The 19,980-nt window shown below is 40.0% G+C and overlaps 2 protein-coding genes across 5 annotated transcripts in view; one reads left to right on the top strand and one right to left on the bottom strand.

Annotated features, from left to right (window-relative positions):
• The window catches only part of LOC101898116 (uncharacterized), a 34,473-nt gene extending 17,783 nt beyond the window's left edge, over positions 1-16,690 (bottom strand). The window contains exons 1-2 of one of the 4 annotated variants that reach the window (XM_005177170.4): positions 16,561-16,690; positions 1,906-2,390 (exon numbers count right to left, since the gene is read on the bottom strand). In XM_005177170.4, coding sequence (XP_005177227.2) covers positions 1,906-2,073 — 168 coding nt within the window. In that variant the 5' untranslated portion in view covers positions 2,074-2,390; positions 16,561-16,690. Of the gene's footprint in view, positions 1-1,905; positions 2,391-2,464; positions 2,601-3,065; positions 3,289-16,376 lie in introns of those variants that run through there. The other 3 variants (XM_011298120.3, XM_059124147.1, XM_059124146.1) reach the window with 3 other exon arrangements.
• Positions 1-19,980, top strand: part of LOC101898294 (organic solute transporter alpha-like protein) — a 39,961-nt gene that overhangs the window by 12,652 nt on the left and 7,329 nt on the right. The gene's annotated exons all lie outside the window — the stretch shown is intronic.

Genomic DNA, 19,980 nt, shown 5'->3' with positions numbered 1-19,980 from the left:
ATTTTGGTGAGAAAGTGAGTATTGCTGTACGCACCGTAACAACTTAAGTAGGAACGTAAACATTTTCGATGTCTAAAAGTTTGTATTTCTATACGATCAGAAAGTTTGACCGGAAAAACGGCTTTTCGATTGGAATTATGGAAGAGTTCTTCTTTTTTTTAGTTAGAACTTATCGGACAGATTCCTGGCTTTGAGATTTTAAGTTTGAGTTGCCATTTCAAAGAGACCTGAATTAAACATTAAAAAGGAATCTTTTCAAGTGTACTTTTTCGATCATGTGAATAAATCCGAAAAAAAGCAGCCAACAAGAAATGCAATACCCTTGCTTCGCGAATTGTAGACAAATTTTAATCGCAGGTAATCGTTTATTTATTTATTCATTTCTTTGTTGCTCTCGCAGACACGCAATGTCATTACGCACAACAACTTAGCGATGAATCTGTCTCTTTTTGTTCTCCTTGTTGTAGAACTGTTGTTGTATAATGGATTTGTTCTAATGTCTTTCTACAAAAACCATTCAAGACTGCTGCAATAAATTGGTATTTCATAAATTTCCATTACTCGCTCTTACCCCCCACCCCCTTAATTATTCGCTCTCAGTTCGATTTTGTTTCGCTTTAAATTGTCCCCCATCCCATCACATCTCTTTCCTCGTTTTTGTTCAATTGGCCTGATTAAAGAATTTGCACACACTCAGCATCGATGCAGTCTGTCGGACCCGACGCGAACAATGCAATATTAAATTCGAAAAGTTAACTAGCACAAAATGTTTTTCGAATTATGCTTTGCAAATGAAATTCCTGCTTCTGGCGATCAATCAACATTCAAGTCAACTTAAATGGTAATCCATTTTAATAATATTTAAATGATTAAACTACGGGGAATTGATGTTGCCCCATTCAATGTTATTGTTGTTGGCAACATGGCGGAGAATGTATCCCTTCATTGTGTTAATGCTCACAAACACTCGCACTAACGAACAAGCTAGACATTTTAAAGCCATTAACGAATCATTTTGAAGAGCCAACAACAAGGGCGATACATTATTTCGTTGGGGAGCGCAGGGGAGCTATGGCAATGGCATAACTTTCGTTCATGCAGCCATGGTGATTAGAACGAGCCGAGTAGTATGTACGGATTCGACATTGTACTTGGGCGCCATAACGGGCTAACGCTTCCAACACAGCACACAAGAAGCCAGCCCGCCAGCCAACTGCGACACCTGAACTGAACTGAACTGAACGGGGGCTGGAGGTGGCTCTGACATACATACATTATATGCCATTATGCCATTATGCATGCAACATAACCAAGCGCGACCAAATAGTCATTGTGTGGTGCTTGAACTCCTACTAATTGCTGTTGGTGCGGCACCTCGCCCGGCCTTGGAGGGTTGGCGGCGTGCATACGGCCAGCAATTTACCACTCACCAATAAAGCACATTAATGAAGTTATAAAAATGTTGTTTATTTGAATTTGCCGGCACTGTTTCAGAGCCGCAAGAATATTCTAGGCACGTTCGGGCAATCAACATAAATTATGAGTGAATTTAAAAGAAAGCCAGTCAGTCAGTCGTCTTTGCGAAAAGCGTGTGCAAGTGTGCATGGTGATGAACAGGACAGTTCATACGGCTGGCTGACACGCTGCGGGTACAGCCTTGGCTTGTAAGGGACCAAACCAATTTGCAAGTATTTTATCCCAAAGTGAGATTAAAAAAGGCGGAAGGGAATGGATGTTTTGCAGACCGCGATTTATGGCCGAGCTCAACAAAAACATATTCTACACAAATAGCCGCTACCCAATCATATCCACTGCTCTACGAAGCGTATTCAGATGGATTTGTCATTGTTTTGACCCAGCCAGAGTATCTGGCAACCAGTAAAATACACAAATTTAAATACTTACTATTGTATAGATGGCGCTTGCTATGGCCAAATTTTTGGCGTGCAACATGCGACAGCATCCGGTGGCTGTCAACGGACCATAAGGATACAGAATCACGGATTTCATTTTTTCCCCAGCTCCAGCAGCAACGGCAGCGGCAGTTACACAACTCTTATGCTTTGATTTCATTTTGTGGAGGGGTCCGACAGAGCTGACGATAGCAACGAGTATCGTTTTCAAAGAGGGCGCAGTGGAGGAACGAGTGATTGACGTAACACTTCGACATGACTCTTATGCTCCAGTAAATCATTATTTTACACAAACGCACATAGCAAATGGAGGTTGGTGCGTGTATGTGTCTGTGACTGCGTCCATGTTGCTACATCCATTGGTAAAACCAGCTATGCGACGGACATCGTTTTTTCTGTCTCCGGGTCCTGCTGTGCAAATCCTTTGATACTGGTATCTGTGTGCTGGCTTCCAAGTTAATTAAACAAGCGCGATGACTGCAAACAGAGAAAAGCAAATGGGGAAAAAAATAAATCAAACAGAAAATCGTAGATTCTAACGTTTAATTCACATTCATGTTAGCAATCCAAATCAATCACAAGCCAATCCATATGCTGGCATATGGAAAGCAATAACTGTTTGCGGAATACACTGATGACTGCATACAACAGGAAGTGTAGAATCGAGCAGAACAATCATGGGAACAAATAAGCCGGACTCTGCCCTAACATTTCGAATCAGCAAGGCTGTTTTTGGCGGTAATTTCGAATCACTGTATTTTATCAAAATAATTCCTCAAAAAATTTAGATACACAGGAGTTCTCTCTTATATGGCCAGGCCGTAGGCATTTGATGAAAAGTAAACACAAATTCTGTAATTCCTCCTTGACTGGTTCCCAGAGTCAAGCAGGACCTGTAACGTGCTACAAAATCTTGTACAATGGGAAATTAATAACACCAAATGAAGCTCAAGCGTTTGAATAGGTAAGATATTTTCGCCACAGAAGTCGGTCACTGCTCTGGGGAGAATATTAATGTGGAATTTTCTGGATGTTCTACATGCCCCTTGTTGATATAATTTTATTGGAGAGCCACAAAGAATAGTCAACAAATTGCATGGAGAAACGGACGCACATTCACTCACACACACACACACACACTCGCTCACTTACCTTCTCAGCATTTTTCCAATAACAAGCAAAAAGTGATTGCAGAGCATATTCCCGAGCGTATGATTTATTCGATTTGGAAACCAAGACTGAAACAATCATACGCCCAGATGGGCCACAATCTTGCACACATGTACCCATACTCAACGTCGTCGTTCTCATTGTTGTAGTTGTTGTTGGGGCAATAGGAAAAATCGATGACACCACCATTTACGATGAGCAGACATCTAAGGGAGAATATCTCCTTTTTATTACGAGCGATTGAAATAAATGTCTAAAAAGATATATCACAGCATATACATTTGTATAGTCACATGCGGGGTGAGTGAGCATGTGGGTGTGTGTGTCCCTGAATACATACACACACACCCTATTGCTATCGAAATCAACGTGAATGGAGTTGTCAACTTGTCACTTCTACCATTGTGTGATATTAATGAGAGTAATTTGTGGTCATTGCTTTTATTGCAGATAATTTAAGAAAACAACAAACGGTATAGCAGCAACAGCAACACTAATAGCAGTAATACAGCTGAACAAGAAATCAACAATTACACAAAAGTTAACATGTCGACACAAATTGGTGCGACGACAAATGTCTCGTTTCCTTCGTTTGCTATTCGTACACCCGACAACTGAAATCGAATGTGCCGACGACACCTCCGGACGAAAACAACCAAACGGAAACCTTAAAACAAACAAAAGCAGCACCAAAACACGGCTGCATTAAAGGTTGTTGAAATGTTTGTCGGAGGAGAAAGAGCTTCTAAACGACAGCGATGGCATTAAAGACATTCAAAAACGCAAAGCCCTGGCAACGAGTTAAGACGCCAACAACCGACGGCGCTCCAAGAACTCAACACCCAAGGCAAACAGCCGGACACACCGGACCGGACAGCCGGAGAAGACGGTGCCTGTAGATGGCAATGTTGCTCGACTCCTTTGGTTTTTTTTTTTTTTTTTTTGCTGAAATGACAAAAGTTTAATTTTATTCAAAGACCGTTTTAATATTTCAGCAATTTGGCTTGTGACAAAGAGTCACGTTGTCCGACAAGAGCTTCGGGCGAATTTTTCATTATGGCCAAGTTAACTCATATTTCAAGAATTCCGTCCTCTAGCTAAGTTAGGTTTTTTTTTTGGACCCGATGAAAAAGTTTTTGATTTTCAAATCAAAAACAACAAAAAACAACAATGAAATAGAAAATAGTTTATTTAAGCATTGGCCAACATTTTGTGGTCACTCAGATCAAAGGAATACTTGTTTGTCATCTGCCTGGCCAGCAAAGGGAATAAAGTGGGAGTAGAGAGATCAAAAAAGAAAGAAACGAACTTGATATTTAATGTGTAGATAATACACGGCAGGTTTCCTTTAAAGCGGATTAAATGTTGCGTTGTTTTTCAACTCCACTCCCGAAGCTATTTAAGGTAGCCTTGGCAATAAAACACCGATAACAAAAGCTTATTAATTTGTCTCACAAAACGCTTTAGTTCTGTATACGCAATGGAGTATATAGTGGAAAATGCTTCGGGGTAAACGAGGTCTAATTGGAGAGCAAGGCAATACAAACGAATGTCCTCAACTCTTCGACCCTTCTCCGTTCCTCAAAATATCAAAGTAATAAAATCAATAAATGTATAATTTCAATAGCTACAACTTGGAGCCAAAATCTGCCATACGAAAATATGAAAATCCGAAATGAATGATTCCAGACCCGGGAAAAGTAATGAGAAATCCCTGTTTATGAACATCTTCGAACTCGAATAGGGAATATACAGAACGGTTCATGATGTACGTTTTAAGCAGCGTTTCCACACTTCCAGTTGTTGAGGAATTTTAGATTTAATGGTTGTCCTTCTCTTGGAACACAAATTTAAAAGCGCTTGAATTGTCTGAAAAACAGGTGTTAGGGGAATTTGATTTTAATTCAAACATATTTACAAACAGGCATATATACAGACTGACAGAATAGCTGATAAGCTTTGGATGGAGACTGAGATTCCAACAACAAAAATCTTTTTTTCAAATTTAATTTATTATATGTATACATTTTGTTTTGTTTTTTTTTTTTTTAACAGGAACAACAACCACATCCAAGTTCTGCTATTGTTGCCCTCCACACAATATTAAATACATTTATTCAGCTTTATTTATATCGACTTCTGTATCTGCAGCAAATAAATCATTTAATCCAACACGTTTGTTCGAAGTTCAACTAAAGATGAGGGGCAAACTTTTTGCGCTTTAGTCCCGGATGTTTATCTGTTTCAAATGTTTCATTTTTTGCCGTTTTTTGCTTCACTTGGCAAGTCTGAACTTTGCTTTCCAACATCAAAGCACACACTGATTTACTCCATGGCACTCCGGCTTAAAGTGGTCGGGGTAAATCTTTTCAGGGCAGATTATACGAAGGAGTGCCATGGGGGTGGGGGTGGTCGGTTGTTGGTGAGGAGATGTTTCTTAGAATCTTTTGTCCATGTTAAATATTATTATCGTTGTCTTTGTTGTAGTTGTCATTTGCGCTGTTGTTGTTGTAGATTTTTGTTATTGTTGTCATACAGCTCAAATAAACGAAATGACTTTTCTTCTGTGGCAATTATGGCCACAATCTTGGCGTATTTACTTTCAACCACAGCACACACGCTCACTTGCCGCACCGAAGCATTTTGGATAAGTAAGCCAAAACAATAAGCCACAATAAGTTAAAGCCACAAACATTTGCAACGTTATCTGTTCGCATGCCGACATACACACACGCACGCACGCCCTCACGAAGGCACACATTGCCAGAGACATTTATGTTTGCCAAGACAAATACGCACATAATCACCCACAATCATTAGATTTGATCTGCTTCTCTCAGGGATGGATGGAGCAGGTCTAGGCGTCCGTCCGAAGCCATTGTATCTTGAAGGTCTTGTCTGCAACAAAGTTGATTAAGTCCATAATTTTCCTAGCCGACGTCCTAAACTCGTTACGCAGCAGTCAGTCACCCAAAAAATACCCCTAAACTTAAAGTAAATCCTGGCGAACAGTGTCCATTTGCAATTGAATGTTTGCCAAATATGAACGTATTTAATTTTGAAATCGTATCCGTCCATCGTCCATTGATCCATGTCTGTTTTTTGCTTAATGACATTAGTGCTCTGCAACAGAATCGAAAAATTAACCCCGCTCCCCGACAATACCACCCCCAATCGCTGCGTATCTCAGAACTCAAAGAGATTTGCTCTTCAAAACCATAACTTTTTGGAGTTAAGTTCAGTGGCAAGTGAACGACCCTCTTCCACATACAAATGAATTTTGTCCATTAATTGTTACTTTCATAACGAACTGAGATGCGATCTGAACCATGCACACACACACACACACATACTCTACTCTATAACGTATATGTGCGTTTGCGTCTTTCAAGAAAATCTTGCGGAGTTTGTCAGATTTAACTGAAATGTGTGTGTGTGTGTATGTTCCTGCACATATTTAGTGAAGTTGTAATTGCTCGTCTAACGACTTTGTTTTTGTAGGTCGGAATTTATTTTATGGCCATGTACATAATTCGCTTCTACAGATTAATCGGCCGAAGCAGTATTACAGATGTACTCTTCAGCAAGGAATGCAGGATATATACGATTTGTCGTTTCGTTTGTAACACATCCAAAGAATAAATGTAGACTCCAATGAATTATATCTGCATGTGTGTGTGCATGTATTAGTAATTTCTGTCGCCGCATTTCAAAGCGAATCTGCTGCATTTTGTTACACATCTGTAACGCCAAACTTTCAGAAACTGTACGTTCATTAATTCAATAGTCCACCCTCAGGTGTCACACTGCTGTTGTGTTCGAGTATTTTGTTAGGACACAATTCAACGGTTTCGAGTTTTCCTCGTTTCGGAAAGAAAAACCCAGTTCGGCCGCTATTTACTCTGGCGTATGAGAGCGCACCAATACAAAGAGACTGCCGCATACATACATCTTTACTTTGACCAAGACATCACCGGCTTCAATGGTTTAGAAAAACCCCATTGAAGTCAGTTCCGACCGCGAAGGGATGATACCTCCAGCCAAACCAACGTTACGAGACAGCTTTGAGCCTTGTTGTCCCGTCCTAAAAACGCTAGTTGGTAGTTAATGGAAGGTTGAATCCGCAATTTAAAAATAATATGAAATATGATGATATTAAATGTGTTATGATCCGTTGTTATTGTTGTTGTTTGTTCCTTGCACCTTTATCATGAAACCAAACAAAAAAGGACACCCAACAACGAAACCAAAAAAAAAAACGAAAAAAAGATGGGAAATTGGTGGGGGAGGAAACAAAACAAATATAACATTAAAATCCTATTACTTAGACACACCTTCATCGCATTGCCGATAAGCGGATTGCAAAGTCTGCCTCAACGCCCGGAGGCAGCAGAGGAAAGTATTCTATAATTTATGGCTGAAACATATGTCCTCCAGCCATTCTAGGCTTGTTTTTATTTTGTCTTCTTTCAAAACAAATGGAAGAAGTAGAAGAAACAAAAAATTCTAATATTATTTCAGAACCACATTTGAGTCTTGGCAGGGATTTTGTAAAACAGCCGAAAGACGAAAAGTGCGCCATGCTCCAAATGATGTTCTCGATGCTGCGGTAGGTGTTTCCATGGGTAGAGCTCAGTTTTGCCTGACCGAATACGAAACGAAACGTATCAAATGTCACATTCATGTTCACGGCTAAGCCCACGAAATGATGTGATCCTTGCGCCTCCGAAGGCAGGCTGGCAAATTTAGTCGCCATTACAATCCGCTTCGATAGATGCAAAGTGAGGCTGTGATTACGACGACAGTCGTAACAGAAATTTGCCAGTGTTCCATGATGATATGCCAACACCATTCCCCGGCCGATTATCAAGGTCTAATAAGTGTAAGCCCCGTCGGCAAATACAAATATACATTCAAAACAGAGATAATTGAAATTATGAACACCCCGTGTCTTCCGAGTTCCAAAATGTCGTTATGGCCTCTCCATGAGTAAAAGCAACAGTACGGCTTAGCACAGCTTAGGTAACGACAGTTCATTTCGACTGTAAAACCTGAAAACGCATTCAAAGCTTGGGAATCAGTGTTGAATGGTGAACAATGGATCCCCAGTGACCTCAACACAAATGCCAGGACACAATCGGCAAAATAGTCTGTCTGCTAGATTCAGCTAGATTCTTTTACAAAATGGAAAACTTGACATCGCAGTTTTCCATTTCGTCAACAGATTCCGATTTATATGCATGGCTTTGGAATGAAACGGTTTTTTGTTGAGCACTTCATGTCTTTACTTGAAGATAATGTGCCGCATTCTGATGATGACGATTACGCCAGGAGATTTGTTAAATTTTACGGGAACAGCGGCAATGTGGGGCACGTAACGGTATTTGCATTTGTGTTTGTGTAGGCCCTTCCTCCTCCTCCTTCTCCTCCTCCACGGAACTCAAGTTGCCTAAAGCTTTTTTATGTTATTAAAATACCTACATGCATGGTTTTGAATGAACAAAACATATACAGATACGCAGATTCACATGTCTGTAATAATGTGAGCACATATGTACGAACATACACATACACAACAACACTCAAACCCACACACACACACAGGCACGGAGCAAACAAGCATTTGCTTTCACGGATTGTGTTGAGCATCTAGAAATTTTAAATTTGTAGGATTTCCTTTAGCCCCGCAACAATCATCACTTGCAGCGTGTCTGTTTCATAGCTTTAAGCGTTATTATGCTTAAATCCAAATAGACACCAACAACAACAACAACCATAAGCACAGCATAAAAACTAGATTTTACAGTTAAAGGATTCCCAACAAATTCCTTTCGTTTACAACGGAAGAGCTTGTGATTCCATGCCTGCCGACATTAAAGCAGCCGATGCCCGGATTTCAGTGGAGGTACTCGGCATAATATTCGCAATTCAAACTCCAAATTAAAACTAAACTACGTGTGAGAAACATCTATGCTCTCAGACTCGAGCCAAACAAGTCGTCTATAGAAGAAGAGGTTCCCCTCAGCCGTTTCCAAAAGCAACGAATCTACGATGAACACGTCTTCGCTAAAGACGGAACATAAACTTTTGCATGTCAACGTGACTCCCGTCTTCTGTTTAAGTTTGGATATCGCTTTCAAACCAAGCGTCTTTTTATTCGATTTCATATTCTTCGCTTTAAACGAACAACTTTGTTAACACAGCCAGCATAGAAATTTCCTTTTTTTTGCCAAAAGCTAGCTGACGTTAATGTGTGTGTGTGTGTTTCTGTGTGAGCAATTCATGATAGTTTCGATTCTGGCATCTGCTGCCTCCCTGTCTGCCCGCTCCCAATGTTCTCCACTACGAATATCAGTTGCTTTTTCCGGTGCAATTCAACTATTCTAATTAAATGAGAGCAGAATAAATGGCCAACAAGACTTCACCAGATTGCCATGTCGAAGTAATAAACAAGCGGATAACAACTAAATCGACACTTGAACGAACGTTGCAAAGGACGGACAGAGTGCATGGCCAGAGATGGTATTCGAGAAGAATGCTGACAACAATGAGGTGTAAAAGTCGCATATTACTCAGTAGGTGGTTGACTGTGACGATATCTAATTCTAGGACTTCCGATATTTAAGTCTAGATGCGTATGTATGTCTAATATGCCATAGTTTACGACAAACCATCTCTGGACGTTATTGAAGAGTCAATTGGATAAAGTTTATAAATCAATTTTTAATCTCTTGCCAAGCAACAGCTGCAACAAAAACAAGTGGGCCAGTAGCGAACGGCAGCTGCATCTGTTTCGTTGTAGCTGCAGCTAGAGTTCGGTTCACAAGATTTTCTCTGGAAACTTTGTTGTCGATTTAAACTTCTTCTAATGGCAACTTTTGCGAATACTAACGGCGAACGTGGTGGGGTAAATTTCAAACTACATTTCCTGTGCAAGGTTGTCGGTCAGCTTTGTTTTTAGTTCAGTCTTAATTATTGTCCCGGCACATGGCCCGAAGCCGCCCCTCTGCAGCTGGAGTGACGTCGGCTCTCCACCACCCTATCGCATTTCGGAGGCATTTAACATAATCTGAGAATGAGGACAAGTTATCCGGAACACAGCAAGGACAAGAATTACGATGGAGGTAAAGGTAGAGGAAGAGGACATTTACATTTTTTCAAATGGTGTTCGCGGAAGAAATGTACGCACCGTTGGAATATTTTTACTACACTGAATTTATTTATTAAAAATATTTCTTAAGAACTAGTTATGATAATATGACTTAACCTAAATTATCATTAAGTGTAAATGAGAGAGAGATAGATTCTAACTGTACACATGCATATGAGGAGGTCATACACACACATAGCTATCTTACATGTGGCAAGCAAACATGCTGCACTTGCTTATCAGTCTGAGTAAAGATTACATCCCATAATCTAACTCCACCATAACACATGCAGCAATTGAAAATTCTGTATTATTTATTTCTAAATCGAAGGTCTGCTCACTACAGTTTCTTATCTTATTTAAAGACCCCCACATGCTTGCCCCTTTGGTGTTTGTATTTATTTGTGGACTGTACATTTGTTAACAATAGATTTCCTTTCCACAACTTATCTCCTCTATTCAACTAAAATAATTTTATGAAATCTGTTCACTCATCCGTGAACAAATGGAATATTTAGTTGTAATTAAGCCAATAAAAGCAACAACAGCAACAGCAAGGATGACTATGTAAATCAAATTCACCTTTTCCGAATAAAATGGCGAACAATAACGTTAAAAAGGAATTTACATAAACATTTTGCTTCCGTTTGATTGTTAGAGGGTTTACGACGGCCATAACAATCAGATGATATGAATTTCATGACCCGCTTGCTGCCAGCAGTCGCCTCAACGGCAGTCTGAACGACAGCCGAGCGGAGGACAATCTGCGATAGCATTCTCGTCTCAGATCCATTTAGTGCCCAATAAATTTGCATATTTTATTAAATGCCCACAAAGAAAAGATATTCAATCAATGGAGAGCTTCGTCAGAGTCAGTCCGTCATGTGGCTGCTGTAATCGCAGGGGATCTGTACCTCCGGCGAGTTGGACAGACAAGACAAGGCAACTTGACAATTCAACAACATTGTGAAAATAAAACTTTGTCCCACCACAAAGCAGCAGAGGATCCCAGCAAATTGCTAACACACCTACACACATAGAGTCACACGACCACGTGCGGAATGTCTGGGTGGCTGCCTCGACTGGCAATCTGACTGACACGCCACATTGAGCAAAACAATACGAAACGAAACATTCAAATATTTGTAAATGAACGCCCCGACGAGACCCCCGGTGCGAGCAACAATAGCAAATGGATGGTGAAAGGAAACAAATAAACAGTAAATCACTTACGAAAAACACACTCCCGTTCCGAACGAAGACATTCGGATGTAACGACATCAATATCTACGACAAATTGTCCTCCGGCAATTGTTCTGCCCATGTCCCACTGATGAATTCCTTCACGTTCCCCTTAGATGGTACTTGGTTCACTTTGTTAAGATCTGACCCATCTTCGCATTAGTGCTTGCTAAGAACTCGGAACTTAAAAGTGCTTCCAAGCCCATGTTGCAGCAATGAGACATACATATGTAAGTGTGGGCGTTCTTATTGTCCCTCGTGGCGCACAACCCAGTTTACCTATCTTAAGCCTACATTCATTGAAACTACCTGGGTCCTTCTATACAATCGGCTCTGCCTCCCTCCTCCCCTCCCCCTTTCAATATGAATAAGTGATACTTAATCCTATCAACTCGACACAACCAAACAACAATTATTCCCCCTCTAATGGCAAACATACATAGATATATACATACCAATGGCTTTCCAATCGGAGTACATACATGTGATTGACTTACATTCACACCAAGGGTACCTAGTGGCTGGGGTTGTTTATGTGAAACGACATGTGGGGACTGGTCATTGCCACATTCGTGTGCAACATTCAACGACGGGGTTGCCTTCGTATCTGTCGGAATGTACCTTCAACAAATGTTATTCTACCGCTCTGGGCAGAACCTAAATGTGTGTGGACGGACCAATTCCGCATTCATATGGTTTAAATGGTTATGACAAAACAACGTTTTGTCTAATTATGTTCCTGTGTTTATGCGGAACAATGTTTCAGTCTATGAACAATGTGTCTCCTTCCTACCCATTGTCCACCCCCAATCTAACTTCTCTCATTGTACCTCTTCGCAATGCCTCGTAGCTGGTGTTTATAGGTAAATATTTAAGATACCTCCAAGTCATTTGCTTGTTGCATGAAACTGAAACAAAAACATCAAACGAGATTCCGGTCAATAGTGGCTGAGGGCTATTTCGGACGCATCGCTGTAAGCCAAATCATCATTTTATGACATAGACGTCTGCTCTCGAATGATTTATTTTGATGGGCGCCCTTGGGGCAATGCTCACCTAAGCAAATTGTAGTGGATGGAAATGGTGTTTTATTGGAGAGAAGAAAAGTTAAGTGCCTCGGAGGGACAGAAGCACAAAAGACCAATTCGATTTCTTCCAGGAAACGAGCATAACTTGCAGAATACCCACATCTCTCTCGAATAGAGCAGAATATAAATTAGTAATTAAATGCAAAGTGGATAAGGATATACAGACAAACAACGCTATTTTGCCGATTTGAAAGTGATCTAAGTCCGTTGTTCCCTGATTGTTCTAGGCCAAAACTGTGGCCAATCACAGAAACAACTTCGTTTTTGGGTATAAAGACATTAATTAAATTTCAATAAATACATCTCAGAAAGAGAGAGAGGGAGATGAGTATAAAAAATTGTGTGTATTAACATGAATATATTTAACAAACAGAAACGTTGACAGACATACACACATACTTGGGTGCCATGTTGGCTGGGTGAAAGAACGATTTTCGCAACGACTTGTTCGATTGAGTCCCGCTTCAATAAGACGTAATTACTCGAAACGAGAATCATTATTTTAGGTTCTTCGCTGGAAATCCCATTAAAGTAAGAAATTCAATACATTTCTCTCTCTCTCTCTCTCTCTGTAAGATTTTTTACCTTTTTTGGCTCAGCAAAATAACTTGCACACCTACAACTTGGAAATGATACAGATATGTTTTCCACAAATGCAACAAATTTGAATTTGTGTTTAGGTCGCGATTAAGTGCAAAACTCGAAAGGTATACCATTCTATTTTAAATACATTTATAAGAATTTTTATGGGTTGTCTGGCCTACTTTAAGTGGTGACTCTTCAACATGTCTCTCTCCGCTCTATATTTAGGATTGTTTTCTTTCGAATGCTTTAAATGACCAATGTATGCGTCTCCTTAAGGTGCAAGTACATAAAGAGCCGTTTTTCACCATTTACTTATACTTGTTTACTTTACAAAGAAGCCAGTCAAAAGGCATTTTATCTACCTACAACTTTGGTCGCGTTTGGGCACGTTTTAATATCTTTCCTTTATAGTTCATTTTGTTAGACCTTACTTTAAGAAAAGTAAAGGATAAAGTTGACATTATCGGGTTTAAAATAAATACATTTTTTCAGAGACATTGCAGTAAAATGAGTAATCATTTGTAAATGCAACTGCTAGTCACTGAATTTTTTTCACAATGGTATCTTAATTTTAGTTTAATGGGAATAAAGACAAGTTAAAAAGTATCAGTCGGTTTTGCCGACAGATGTATACCCTCAGCCAATATAATAAATATATTTTGACTTTTGCTATGATTACTTAAATTGTTAGCTCCTATGGAGTAGGTTCCGAAGGAATGGGTAAACATTGTCCATTTCGTTTCGGACCTAAATAAATATGATATGAATATTGCGACGTGCCAGGTTTGGACTATATTGGTTACTTCCTTCACTTTACATGAGATATGTTATAATAGATAGATTAAGTCGACCGAAGTATTCCATTTTCATACTTCATTTAATGCAGATACAAATATTGATATGGGCAAAATTACAAGAAAATCGAACATTCATTTCCAATTTTATGCGAATTCATAAATTCTCAATCTCAGGTTTCTGGTGGAGAGAAAAAATAAAATATAGCAAGTGGTAAAGAATCGCTGGCTCGTTTCGCAAGTTTTTACGGATAAAAGACTGGAAATTGAGACCCTTTGTCGGTGAAGTACCAGAACCGTACTACTGGTTTCAAATTCACATCGCGCGACTGCTCACTTCATGCCTGATGACTTGTTACAAATGTCTTAAAATTGGACCGAGTTCAAGAAAATGAACTTTTGAGAGAAAAGATATATCTGTAGTGGAATTCTCCAAGTTATTTTCTGAGTTACCATCAAATATCGGTAGAGTAAAAGCACAAAATTATAAATGAATAGTCTTTTTCAAAGTTGACACCACAGTTGCTTTCGATCGAACTTAGCAACTACTTTATTTTGGTCACTAACTTGCCGAAAAAAGAGTTAGAGTGTCCACTTTGTTACAGCCAAGCGTTCAACGCGTCGGACTGGACTAAAAGATACTATTGACTCAGAAAGACAAAAAAAATTGAGTACAGAGGTTACATTGTCGTAGTCCCTAAATGTTCACGCTTTCGGATGTGTCCTCGATATTGGCATATAGCCCATTGTTTCGGTGCGATTTTCGTACAAAAATTCTGTTTCTATCTCCACAATTTCACAAGACAGGAATCATTGGTACGTTCTCAAGATCCATACTTGTTGTTTTGATATATTTCATAGACGAACCGTGTCAAATTTATCCGAATCATTGGCAAATTCACAAAACTGGCCTTAAAAAAGTCTTTGTTTTTTGTACCAACGACTTTGTCATCTTGAAAATAAGTGAGCCAAACAAAGTTTGCATCGACAGTTTTTATTTTCTTCTGGTTTGTTAAATTTGGTAGGGAACAGGAACAGCACTCGAGGAAACTGCACTTTGCTTAAGGAGAAGTTTTATTTGCCGTGGTTTCGCCTCCTACCTCACTGTTGCTGAACCAGAACGAATGGTCCACAAGAAAAAATTGAAAAGTTTTATTTAAAACTCTGTCTGTACGGTCCACCACATCAGTGCCGTTGTCAACTTGGGCCAATGATATTTCCGAGCTGCAATTGCCAGCTGATGGCAAATGGCGAACAAAAAGCACAAAGTAAGTGGATACCGGACACTTGCACAAAAGTCGAGTGGTGGTAATGAAATCATCATCTCCTCTCAAATGGCGACGGGAAGTAACAACAGCCAAACGATGAATTTATTTATTTTGCGATCATCGTTCTCGGCCGAGGAACTCTGTGTCGGAAAACTCTGGCCTGGCATTGACAGCTTCCTGGCAATTTTGCATAGCTAATCGCATTTTAATCATCTACCAGGACTTTTAATGACTGTTTTGTGGCTGATGGTACAGAAAGGATGATGACGGTGTTGTCTTAGTCGCCCCAGATTCTTGACGGGCCCTCTTGGCTGTCTAATGAAATTATGATGGCAGCGATTTCAATGATTCATTACATAACTCTTGATTGCTCCATCAGGGCGAGATGAGTACTTAAGTGTATCTGCTGTGACAGCAATGATTAATTGCACATTTGGCTTGAGCGGATGTGTGCTGATATTGTTTTTCTTTTTTGTGTGTGTGAATTCCGTTGCATTTGAATCGGCTTCTTTATGGCATTCTCTTGATTGTATGTAAAAAAGCAAACCACCCGTTGCAAGAGGGCGAACCACGCCAAACCGTACATACATAGCCCTCCATTGAGCCAAATGCGGCCTCTGTATGACGTTATTCGCGGTGTTATGGACGAGTAATGACAAGGTCACTTCATAAATTTTGTAGACAATAAAAACTATGCGTGTGTATATGTTTCGTGACTAACCGTGCACGGGAGCACGGTGTTGACATTAAAAATTCGAAATTCGAAACCACTTAGGTAAATGTGCTAGCCCACATCGCCCTGTAAAATCACTGGGTTGAAAGAACAGGCGACCAAGGTGCGAGAGGCGCCTCATTACCCGCAGTCAAAACAGAATAACTGACACCAAGCTCTACTGTTGCTTCAATAGCTAAGAAGAAGAAGAAGTGGGTTATGGCTCCCTAAATGCACCTCTTACAGGATACGGGGTTTCCCATTGTTTTGGTGGTCGGAAAATAGTTTAGAGTCTCGAAAAGAGCTGCCAAAAACAAAAACGCCGGTTCATTTTGTTTTGTTGGCGAACAGGGGGTCGTATACTTATTAACAAAACAATACGCAGGTGGGACGTGGTAGCACAGGGCGTACGATTTGTACGTTGTTTTGTTTCCATTTCAATGACACAACTTACACTTAGGTTAATTATTCACATGCAATGTCTTCATTCCACTCTGCAATTGTTTGTCGTTTTTTTTGGCAGTGCCTTTTTGCCATCGGCGAGTGTTATTTCTTCACGAGTCTTTAATACCATGTATGGAACAGTTGTCGATGAGACTCATGTTTCTTTTTTTTTGCCTTGGCGAACTTAAACTTACACAGTCACAAGGAAAACAACACGCAAGAATTAAGTAGGTGTATTAGTGTGTGTGTGTGTGTGTTCACGTGTTACCAACAACGCGCTTCACTCCGTTTTGGAAAAGATGTCGTTCGAAACAAAGGCCGTAGTGGACTACACGCTGTGGCACCAGTGAAAGGACATTTTATACGAGTTGATAGCAGCGTGGCAAAAATAAACCACTCCGAGCGAAAATGAGAGACAGAGCGTAGAGACTTCAACGACAGTCTGAATGAATGTCAAGAGAATGATTCTCTTAAATGGTTCTCTTGGACTTTCGACTATTTTCGTTTTCCTTTTTTGCCCGAGTTACTTACATTAAGTGTAACTCAACGTTCGGCGGTTTATCTTCGGCTTGTGCACAACTTAACCGGGCTTTGCGTAATTTGACCTGACCGTTATCTAAACGAACATTGATTTGGCCATTTTCCCGTGAAAACAAACCCGCTGTGGACAATCACTTTAATTGGATCACTTTATACTCTTCACAGCAATACAGAATTAAGGGAAATGTATTCAAATGACTCTGAACTGTAATCTGTTCCTAATTTTTAGTCAAATCTGGATTCTGCGATAAATAAAAATAATATCCTGTTTAACGACACCAATGTGCAGACATGGATCGTTTGGAAGACGATTGGAGCATCTCAAAGAAGAACGTTTCTATTCGGAATAAAGGTGTAGAAATATATGAAGGTGGATTGAAGATAACGCCGCATACAGGACAATAGGCTCTAGGAAGACTAGGAGGACAATAGGTTCAAGGAGGGCAATATATCCTCAATATGGAGTTAAAGGTGTTTTATTCTAAGTTAACACAGACAGTAAAACAATTCATAAACTAAGAGAATCTTAATACAGGGTAAGATGAAAAAACTGCAACCAACTTCAGACTGCTGTCATTTCTAAGCCACTCGTCCGACAGCTGTTAAAATTATTCCAGTGACAGCTCATTATATTGTTTACAAGCGTACAAGAGCATTTTGGTGAGAATTTTCCAGAAAAAAAAAACGTTATTCGTGATGGAACTCAAGCGTGATTGAGTGATTTCTTTATATTTGACTGGAAAACCACAAGTGGCTTTCGTTAGAGCACTCCAGCATTTTAATGTGAATAAATCTTTTGTGTCTCATACCATCGCTCGTTACTGTGATACTGGTAGCGTAGACCGACTTCAAGGAAGTGGACGGAAAAAAACAGCAACATCAGCAGAAATGGTTCGAAAAGTAAAGAAGCGACTTGATCGAAAACCGTGTCGCATTGGCCGAAAAATGGCTCGGGAGCTGAACATATCGCAATATTCCATTCGGCAAATATTGAAATACGAGCTCGGGGTGAAGCCATTGAAATTCTAAAAAGTGCAACAACTTACACCGAAACAGAAAGAACATAGACTCAAATAAGCTAAAGAGTTGTTTCGCTTGGCCGAAAGTGGTGGACGGCCGAATTTGGTTTTCTCCGATGAGAAAACATTCGTTGTCCAGCAGTTTGTAAACAAACAAAATGATCGTGTTTACTTGCCAAAGAGGTCAGATGAAAGTGTGCACCACCAGAACTCAAGCGCCGGCCATGGTGATGGTGTGGGCAGCCACAACAGCCGATGATAGCTCTCCGCTCGTACTAATCGACCGTGGCATCTGAATAAATACCGAATATTATCGCGAAAATATTCTGGACGGTGTATTAAAGCCTTGGGCACCCAAACATTTTTGCCGCAGACCTTGGACATGCCAACAGGACTCAGCACCATCGCACTCAACGTGCGCCTCCCAAAATGGTTACAAAATGAGGTTCCTCGCTTCATTTCCAGCGCACAATGGCCACCAAAATCTCCGGATACCAATCCGTTGAACTATTGTCTCTGGAGTATTTTGGAAAGCAAGGTGGGCACCAAAAAATTCCAAAGTGTCGATCACCTCAATCAAACGCTTCGCCGGGAATGGGCCAAAATACCGCAGAGCAACATTCGGGCAGCGTGTGACGTTTTATTTGGTCGTTTGAAGGTCAAAGGTGACCTATTCGAACAAATCTAAACTTATTCTTAAATTTGATGCTATTTCCGACATTTTTTGCTTTGATTCAATAAAATTTAAAGAAAAATGTAAAAATTATGGCGTTTAACTTTGTTGCAGTTTTTTTTATCTCACCCTGTATTTCATATGCCCAAGCACATGTTCTCTTGCTCGACGACCTCGAATGACAAAAAATACTGACGGGAATTATTTCCTCGCTACAATAAAGCAATCGAACTTTTAAATATTTCCGATCATAGCACGCTTATAACAAATGCCCAAAAGCAGCAAAGGAACTCCATCTGGTATTTCGCATAATTAAATTGGCGGATTTAAATTGTATTCTCACACGTTCGCAGCCACCACGCAAACTGACATTTTGTCCGGACTTTGCCGCTTCGATTGGCCTGTCTACCTGCCTGCATTCGTATTTTTAGACATCAATTAAACGGACAAACAACACTGAACATCGGATCGAAAGTTGCCGCATTCGATGCATTCCCGGCAACTATGAAAGTGTCCGTGCAGACACCACTAATGACAGCATACAACGACAACAACGACGATATTGCCAATAATATCCGCGAGGTGCATTCGACGGAAAATGCGTCCTTTCACCTGCTTGTCCTAATAGCCATCGGACATAGTTGGCTTCGGCATGGCTCTGAAATAGCAACACCGAGAACACGCAACAACCCTTCAAGGATGCCCACTACGTCAGCTTGTGTATGTTGTTGTATTGCGGATGTTGTTGTAAAATCTAAAGTAGTTAACCAGCTATTAAATGGCATTTAAAATGCCATGCTCTGCCATGCTTTGTGTGCCGCATGTGAGTGCCAGTGATTGAACAAGCGCGAATAGGAAATCAAGCACGAACCTGTAAATGTCCAAACTTGATAAGTTTGTTCAAAGTTTTCCCATTTTATTGCACTGAAATCCATACACACATTGGCAGATAGACTTCAACATGCCGGCTGATTGAACATTTGTTAAAAGGTTTTTATACCCTTCACAACAGCGTCAAAGTTTATTAAATAATCAGATTAGACACCATCACTTGGGTTCCGTTACATGACAAGGTCGGTATAACAATTAAAGGACTTCAATAATAGGCATGGGTACATGGCTATAGACTATCACTGGTTCTACTTCAACTAACATCGATTTGGGCGAAGTTCGACCCACGTAACACAATATTGTTTCCTTCTTTGGTCATCATTGCCGTATTTTATTTTTTTATTTATGAATATAAAAGAACTTTTCATTTCATTTATTTACCTTACAAAGAAATATAAATAAGCCCACAGGGCCCACAACTTATATTATCTATCTACAATACCCTAACATAATACAAATTCAATGATTAATTCAAACTTAACAAATAACAT

Source organism: Musca domestica, unplaced genomic scaffold (genome assembly GCF_030504385.1).
Source record: "Musca domestica strain aabys unplaced genomic scaffold, Musca_domestica.polishedcontigs.V.1.1 27, whole genome shotgun sequence".
NCBI lineage: Eukaryota > Metazoa > Arthropoda > Insecta > Diptera > Muscidae > Musca > Musca domestica.
This window is presented reverse-complemented; position numbering and strand designations above follow the sequence as displayed.